This window comes from Mandrillus leucophaeus, unplaced genomic scaffold (genome assembly GCF_000951045.1).
Source record: "Mandrillus leucophaeus isolate KB7577 unplaced genomic scaffold, Mleu.le_1.0 Scaffold15, whole genome shotgun sequence".
NCBI classification, from domain to species: Eukaryota; Metazoa; Chordata; class Mammalia; order Primates; family Cercopithecidae; genus Mandrillus; species Mandrillus leucophaeus.
In genome coordinates, this window is record NW_012101476.1 from 10,026,618 (window position 1) to 10,035,439 (window position 8,822).

Below are 8,822 nucleotides of genomic sequence, written 5' to 3' on the forward strand. Positions count from 1 at the left end.
GATAATGTCAGAAAAGTTCTTCATGTATTGGGGAACCTGATGTGCCCATGGTGGTAGTTGTAAGCTTTCCATGATTCTTTTTTTTTTTTTTTTTTTTGAGATGGAGTCTCGCTCTGTTGCCCAGGCTGGAGTGCAGTGATGTGATCTCGGCTCACTGCAACGTCTGCCTCCCAGGTTCAAGTAGTTCTCCTGCCTCAGCCTTCTGAGTAGCTGGGAATTACAGGTGCCTGTCTCCATGTCCCGCTAATATTTGTGTTTTTAGTAGAGACGGGGTTTCACCATATTGGTCAGGCTGGTCTCGAACTCCTGACCTCAGGTGATCCACTCGTCTAGGCCTCCCAAATTGCTGGGATTACAGGCGTGAGCCACGCCTGGCTGACAGTTTTTAATGCAATGTATTGGAGGGGCAGAGTCATTTAAAGAAACATTCTTCATAAAACAAACAGCCATTTTTATTATGTTGTTGATTTAAGATATATGCCATTGAAATGAACTGATTTAAAATTTTTCTGGTTAATATATTTTCGCATATGTCTAGGTAAGTAGTTTTGAAAAGGCACCTTAATATTAATTATTAGATACTTTGTACTCCTGATCGCATTTGTGTGTATGTGTTTATATCTGTAGTTTTGCTTTGTTTTTTTTTTTTTTTTTTTCCCATAACAACAATACTTTTTATTTCTAGACAGAGCTCTCTGTTACCCAGGCTGGAGTACAGTGGTTCAATCTTGGCTCACTGCAACCTCTGCCTCCCTGGTTAAAGTAATTCTCCTGTCTCAGCCTCCCAAGTGGTTGGGATTACAGGCGCCCACCACCATGCCTGGTTAATTTTTTTGTATTTTTAGTAGAGATGGAGTTTTACCCTGTTGGCCAGGCTGGTTTCGAACTCTTGACCTCAGGTGATCTGCCTGCCTCAGCTTCCCAAAGTGCTGGGATTATAGACGAGAGCCACCGTACCCGGCCCATAACAGAACTTTAAAATGCAGTAGGATTTGATAGGGCTAGAGGATTTTTTTGTTTGTTTTTGAGACAGGATCTCAGTCTCTCACCTAGGCTGGAGTGCAGTTATGTGATCACAGCTCACTGTAGCCTCAACCTTCCAGGCTGATGCGATCCTGCTGCTTCAGCTTCCCAAGTTAGCTGGAACTTCAGGAGGCATGTGATTTGGGTATTTTTTGTGGAAATGGGATTTTGCCATATTGCCCAGGCTGGTCTCGAACTCCTGGGCTCAAGCAGTCCTCCTGCCTTGTCCTTCTAAAGTGTTAGGATTTCAGGTGTGAGCCACCTTGCCCAGATGGAGTATAGAGTTCAGTTTGTCACTAGATGTTTAGTTTGTCACTAGGAAGGTATATGAAAATACTAATAAATTTTGGCTTTGTTCCCTTCCAAGTCTAAATTGCTCTGTAATTGGGGGTGGGGAGTGGGCATTAATTTTTCAGCATACTATTTAGTGTTACTGGCCATGGAAACACCATTTAGGTGTAACAATTCATATATAGAAATTCCATTCAGCCTCTTCAGGTGCTTTGTCTAATATGTTTGGATGTTGTCCAAATGAGTTATTCTGTTTTTGATTATTGCAACTCTGGTGTTATGTGTAGGGTGCTGAAGGAAGGGAGCATCAGTATTGCTGATGGTTCTGTTCCCCAGCCCCATATCCACATATCTACACATACTAGCACTTTGGTGCAATTAAACATTGAAAACCATTTTGGCTGGTTACCTCTTTTTATGTAGGAGAACTATCAAGTGCCAGGTGGGTGACAGATGCTAGTGTCATATAGAACTTGGATTCTGAAGATGATGTTATAGTCTTAGTGATTTTGGATGTGAATATATATTCTTATCCTGGTTAGGTCATTTGTAGGTGAGTTTGAAGTTAGAGTGGGTACTCTTACCTGTTACATTTAAAACTCGTATGTTGGTGAATATTCATTCACATACAAGTTTCCTGGTTAAAGTTAGCAGTATACTTGACGTACATGATGGACCAGCTTTTCTAGTGTGAAAAAGAGAAGCTTAGTTTCTATGGCTTTAATGTGCTTTGCTTGTGAATATTGTGTATTCACCAGATAGGTTGTAGTAGAATTTAATTTTGAGCTGGTAATTTTGGAAAATACTAAAATTTTAGGATCATTAATATATACACTGTGCCCAGATATGACTGATAAATTGTATCAATGAATTAATGACTTCACCCCATGTTTTAAAACATGTTTAAAGTTTTAAACGTGTCCCAAAGTTTGAAGTATTATGTTTGTGCTATTATATATTCTTTTAGCAGTGTGGAAGCAGTCTTTTATAATAGTTGGGTATAGAGGAACCACTGGGCCTGCAGATTTTTTATTAGCTTTAGTTAGCTCTTGTCATATTTGCTCCAAGTGGTGCCTTTGAAGGTAGTTGCTGTTAACTCTTTGGACTCGGCCACATCTTTAAATTACTGGGCTCTTTATTTTAGGCCTCAGTGCTTGCTTTATAGCCATAGTCCAGTGGATCATGCTTAATGTGAAAGGTTATGTATAGAAGCTGTGCAACACTCTAATTTGCTTGCGGAGATTTTGCTTTCAAAAGTTGAACCCTGCAGTCTACTTTTGACAGCTGGGAATGTAACTGTTCTTCCTCTGTTGTGTCATAACTTATTTTTAAGATAGTAAACATTTTATTTTCGTATGTAGAACTATATGTTGGTGCTGCTTTAGGTTGTTTTCTTCCCCCCGCCCCGCCCCCAAAAAGGTGAATTGTTTTAGTCAGTATTAGGCTTGATTTTTGTAGTTGTAAAATATCTTCATTTCCTTTTATGAAGACTTAATGAAGAAAGTGAAAAGGCAGGCCACAGAATGGAAGAAGATAATTGCAGTACATGTAACGAAGAAAGGATTTATATATAGTATATAGAGTACTTTTATAAAGCAGTGAGAAAAAGACAGCCCATTTAAAAAATGGGGAAAGGCACTTATCAAAAGTGCCTTATCACTTAGCTTGATCATCAGTGAACGGTTTTTGTTTTTTTTTTTTTAAGTTTTATTTTCTTTTGTAGAGATGAGGTCTCACTAAGTTACACAGGTTGGTGTTGAACTTCTGAGCTCGAGCGATTCTCCCACCTTGGCCTCCCAAAGTGCTGGGATTATAGGCATGGGCCACGGCGGGTCCCTAATAATTAATCAACTATTTAAAAAGTATTCAACCTTATTTGTCCTCAGGAAATGCAAATTAAATCACTTCTTAGCTAGAATGGCTACAATTAAAAAGGTAACAGTATAAGTGGTCAAGGATTTGAAACAATGGGGACTTTCACTGCTGACAAAAGTGTAAATTGGTACAACCGTTTTGGAAAGCTGTTTGGTAATATCTGTTGAAGTTGAACGTATTTATACTCTTCTTGATATATAACAGAAATGCACACTAAAAAGACACATGTGAGAATGTTCATAGAGCATTATTTGTAATAGTAAAAAAACTGGAAACTATCCAAATATCCACCAAGAGTAGAATGGAGAAGTAAATTGTGGTATATTCATTCAATGGAATCATCTACAGCTGTGTTACCCAAAGTGCGATGCATAGATCAGCTGCATCTGCAATACCTGAGAATTTACCAGAAATGCAGAAGTTTAGGCTCCAACCCAGATATTACACAGAGTCAGAATCTACAGTTTAACAGGATCTCCAGGTTATTCTTATGTATAATAAAATTTGCAAACACAGCTTTAGTAATTCTCGAAATTGGTCCTGGACCAGCATCATCAGTATCACCTCATCAGCATCAGTGGTGGTGACACCTGTAGTCCCAGCACTTTGGGAGGACAACGCAGGAGGATTGCTTCAGCAAACCTTGCTTTGCAAGGCCAAGGCTGGGCAACATAGTGGGATCCCCGTCACTACAAAAAATTAAAAAATTAGGCGTGGTGGCACATGTCTGTAGTCTCAGCTACTCTGGAGGCTGAGGTGAGAGGATCTCTTGAGCCTGGAGGTTGAGGCTGCAGTGAGCCATGATCATACCACTGCACTCCAGGCTGGGCAACAAAGTGAGACCCTGTCTGCCCCTGCCACTTTTTTTTTTTTTTTTTTAAAGAGCAAATTCTCAGATCCAGCCTCAGACGTACTAACTCAGAAGCTCTGGAAATAGGGCCTAGCAGTCTGTTTCTTCAAGCCCTCCAGGTGATGTGGATACAACCTGAAGTTTGGAAATCTGCATAGAATTTACATTTCTAACAAGTTGACAGGTGATGCCAAGTTAGGAACCACACTGAGATGCCCTGCTTGCAGGGTTAGCCATATACTCTGTAAAGCTCCAGATAGTAGCCGGGTGCCATGGCTGACACCGGTAATCGCAGCTCGTTGGGAGGCTGAGGCGGGTGGATCATCAGGTCAGGAGTTCGAGACCAGCGTGGCCAAGATATTGAAACCCCGTCTGTACTAAAAATACAATAATTAGCCGGGCGTGGTGGCGCATGCCTGTAGTCCCAGCTACTTGGGAGGCTGAGGCAGGAGAATCGCTTGAACCCGGGAAGGGGAGGTTGCGGTGAGCTGAGATCGTGCCATTGCACTCCAGCCTGGGCAACAAGAGTGAAACTCTGTCTTTGGGGCGGGGGGGGAAAAAAGCTCCAGATAGTAAATATTTTAGGTTATGTAGACTTTCTAGTCTCTCTCACAGCTGCCCAACTCTGCTGTGGCACTAGGAAAACAGCCATACACAGTATGTACATGAACAGATATGGGTATTTACAATAAAACTTCACAGAAATAGCCTCCAGGCTGGATTTGTCTCATTTCTGGGGACCTTTGCTCTATAGCAATGAGAATAAATAGACCATGCAGAAAACATGAAAGAATCTTGAAACATGTTGCATAATGTTAGATGCAGAAAGTTAATACACATGATTACATTTTTATAGAGTTCAGAAGCAGGCAGAACAAATCTTTGCTATTAGAAATTATGAGAGTGCTGGGGGATGGTGGTGGTTATGATTAGAATAGGGCATGAGGGCCTTCTGGAGTGCTCAGAATGTTTTGTTTCTTGAGCCAAGGAAAGAATGATTCAGGCCGGGTGTAATGGCTCACGTCTGTAATCCCAGCACTTTGGGAGGCCAAGGTAGGCAGATCACTTGAGGCCGGGAGTTCAGGACCAACCTGGCCAACATGGGGAAACCCCATCTCTACTAAAAATACAAAAATTAGCCAGGTGTGATGGTGCATGTTTATAATCCCAGCTACTCAGGAGGCTGAGGCAGGAGAATTGCTTGAACCTGGGAGGTGAAGGTTGCAGTGAGCCAAGATCGCGCCACTGCATTCGAGTCTGGGCAACAGGGTGAGACTTCTATCTCAATTTTAAAAAAGAAAAAAGAAAAAATGATTCACATTCCTGTAGTAAAATTTGAACCTCATGGTAAGTAATTTAAAACATTTAAAACGTACTAAATGAATAGATACGTTATGGAAGAAAACTTGAAATTTGTGTGAATTTTAAAAATACGGGTTTCAAAGTCAAATAGACTTGTAGAGAGTAAGATTGTTCTTTGACCTCTAGGGTCCTTTGGATAAATTTGAGAAATATTAAAGATTTATAAAGATACATGGAATTTCCTTTGTCTCTTTAAGAAATAAAACACTGATCACCAAAACCCTTTTTGAGTGATTATATGCCCCATCCCTGTGTTTCTTCACATTAATTGTATTTTTTCCCTCTTCTTAATTTGGTTTGTCTTAGTGTATTCGTGCTTGCTTTATCTTTTTCCTGAGAGTAGTCATTTATACTTTTTGGTTGATTGTCAATTTATTGGTGGTTGTGCTATATGCTTTGCTTAGGGCTCTAGTATTCAAACTTTTTAGTCTCAGGATCTGTTTACATTCTAAAAATTTAAGGATTTTGAAGAGCTTTTGTTTATAAAGGTTGTAGCTATTGATATTTATCATATTAGAAATGGAGGAATAAATAATTTACTGACAAATAATAAACTAATTACATGTTAACATGTATAACAATTTTAACTGCATATGTACTTTTTTTTTGTTATTGAGATAGGATCCCACTTTGTCACCCAGGCTGAAGTGCAGTAGCCTTATCACGGCTCACTGCACCCTCACCCTTGGGGGTTCAAGTAATTCTCCCACCTCTCAGCCTCTTGAGTAGCAGAGACTACAGGTGCTCACCACCACACCCAGCTAATTTTTGTATTTTTTGCAGAGATAGGGTTTTGCCCTGTTGCCCAGACTGGTCTCCAACTCCTGGGCTGAAGTCATCTGCCTGAGTATATTTTCTGAAAATTGTGAGAAGACTATCAATATTTTACAGTTTATGCAAATCCTTTAATTCTGGCTTAATGAAACTGAATTCACATACATGCTTCTGTGTTCAGTTCTGTTGTGATATATTTCGGCTGAAGTATATGAAAACAGGTCTCACACAGACATGTAGTTGGAAAAGGGAGGAGTAATTAAATAGCTTTTCAGGTTTTTGTAGATATTCTTTGGTTTACACAAAAGCACAAGTGGTAGCTTTTAAAAGATTGATTCCATTATGAAATCTGAAGCCACATTAATGAATATTTTATATTCTGATATATTAAAACCCGTTGATCTAGCTTGCACTTTAAATTCCTCTTTTTTCCTCCTGTGTGATTTTGTAATTTCATTCATCCGTTATTTGGAAAATAAGGTTTACTCTGAGTAAAGTGAGTCTTCTCAATGTTGACACATTTCATTTTACAGTATCAAAAATCATGTTTGTTAGTATTGTCATTGATAATGTCAGAAAAGTTCTTCATGTATTGGGGAACCTGATGTGCCCATGGTGGTAGTTGTAAGCTTTCCATGATTCTTTTTTTTTTTTTTTTTTGAGATGGAGTCTTGCTCTGTCACCAGGCTGGAGTGCAGTGGAGCGATCTCGGCTCACTGCAGCCTCCAACTCCTGGTTCAAAAGATTCTTCTGCCTCAGCCTCCCGAGTAGCTGGGATTACAGACATGCGCCACCATGCCCAGCTAAGTTTTGTATTTTTAGTGGAGATGAGATTTCACCATGTTGGCCAGGATGGTCTCAGTCTCCTAACCTTGTGATCCACCCGCCTCGGCCTCCCAAGATGCTGGGATTACAGGCGTGACCAGCCGTGCCCGGCCAAGTTTTCTATAATTCTAATTTTCATTTAAAATTTGACTTTTTGTTATTGGCAACACGTGCCAGTTATTTTCCTTTATGTTCTTTGAGAAAATGTCAAATACCTAAATCTGAATAACCACAGTTTGTTGGTCAGTTCTTTCAAATAAAAATGATTATTCATTTAAAAAGTAGCTAGTTCAGCTTACAGATCCGTGGCACAGAAGGTTTTCCCTGAGCCGAAGTGCTATCTGTATTCTTCCCATTTTGTCACACACAGTGTTTAAAAGATGACTATTGAAGGGTGTATGTTTAATAAAGTTAATTTTTTTGCAACTCAGTCTTGCTCTGTTGCCCAGGCTGGAGTGCAGTGGCGTGGTCTCAGCACACAGCCACTCAGCTCACAACCTCCACCTCCTGGGTTCAAGCAATTCTGCCTCAGCCTCCTGCCCTGCTAATTTTTGTGTATTTTGTAGAGACAGGGTTTCACCATGTTGCTCAGGCTGGTCTGAAACTCCTGGGCTCAAGTGATCCACCCGCCTCGGCCTCCCAAAGTGCTGGGATTGCAGGTGTGAGCCACCACGCTTGGCTAATAAAGTTACTTTTTAATGCTTTTGTCAAGGACTTTTTTTTTTTCTTCAGATGGAGTTTAGCTTTTGTTGCCCAGGCTGGAGTGCAATGGCACGATCATGGCTCACCACAACCTGTGCCTCCCAGGTTCAAGTGATTAACCTGCCTCAGCCTCCTGAATAGCTAGGATTACAGGCATGTGCCACCATGCCCGGCTAATTTTGTATTTTTAGTAGAGAGGGGATTTCTCCATGTTGGTCAGGCTGGTCTTGCTCTCCCGATCTCAGGTGATCCACCTGCCCTGGCCTCCCAAAGTGCTGGGATTACAGGTGTGGGCCACTGTACCCACCCTATCAAAGACATCCTTAAGTGAATGCCTGGCGATGAAGAATATAATGACCACTAGTATAGTTTAGAGCCCTGTCTTAGTTTTATCCACCATTGATTTTATATCATCAGTGGAAATGTCAACACTGTTTAAAAAGGTGACTAGGCCGGGTGCGGTGGCTTATGTCTGTAATCCCAGCGCTTTGGGAGGCTGAGGCAGGAGAATCACCTGAGGTCAGGAGTTCAAGACCAGCCTGGCCAACACGGTGAAACCATGTCTCTGCTAAAAATACAAAAAATTAGCCGGAGTCGTGGGCACCTGTAATCCCACCTACTCAAGAGGCTGAGGCAGGAGAACTGCTTGAACCTGGGAGGTGGAGGTTGCAGTGAGCTGAGATTGCACCATTGCATTCCAGCCTGGGCAACAAGAGTGAAACTCTATCTCAAAAAATAAAAAAATAAAAAGGTGACTAATGTCTTAGTGGTATTATGAAACAGTTTTAATCTTGGGATGCACAGGGGCCCGCATACCACACCTGGTTTCTTAAGGGCTTTCTTCATAAATTATGTTATGTTGCATGAATATAAGTGTAATTACTAAGAGAATGTGTAATGGCGGGCTTAAACAAAAATGATCTGTTTTAAACATGCTGTAGAACGTTCTTTTCAAGATACTATGCTTTTTCTATAGGAATGTATCCTGTCAGGTATAATGTCAGTGAATGGCAAGAAAGTTCTTCATATGGATCGAAACCCTTACTATGGAGGAGAGAGTGCATCTATAACACCACTGGAAGATGTAAGTGTCAGTCAAATTTCTTTTTTTTTTTTTTTT

At 40.7% G+C, this 8,822-nt stretch overlaps 1 protein-coding gene across 3 annotated transcripts in view; it reads left to right on the forward strand.

Annotated features, from left to right (window-relative positions):
• GDI2 (GDP dissociation inhibitor 2) overlaps window positions 1-8,822 on the forward strand; it is a 45,374-nt gene that overhangs the window by 1,487 nt on the left and 35,065 nt on the right. For all 3 annotated transcript variants that reach the window (XM_011974921.1, XM_011974922.1, XM_011974923.1), the window contains exon 2: window positions 8,679-8,786. In XM_011974921.1, the coding sequence (XP_011830311.1) occupies window positions 8,679-8,786 (108 nt within the window). The remainder of the gene's footprint in view (window positions 1-8,678; window positions 8,787-8,822) is intronic.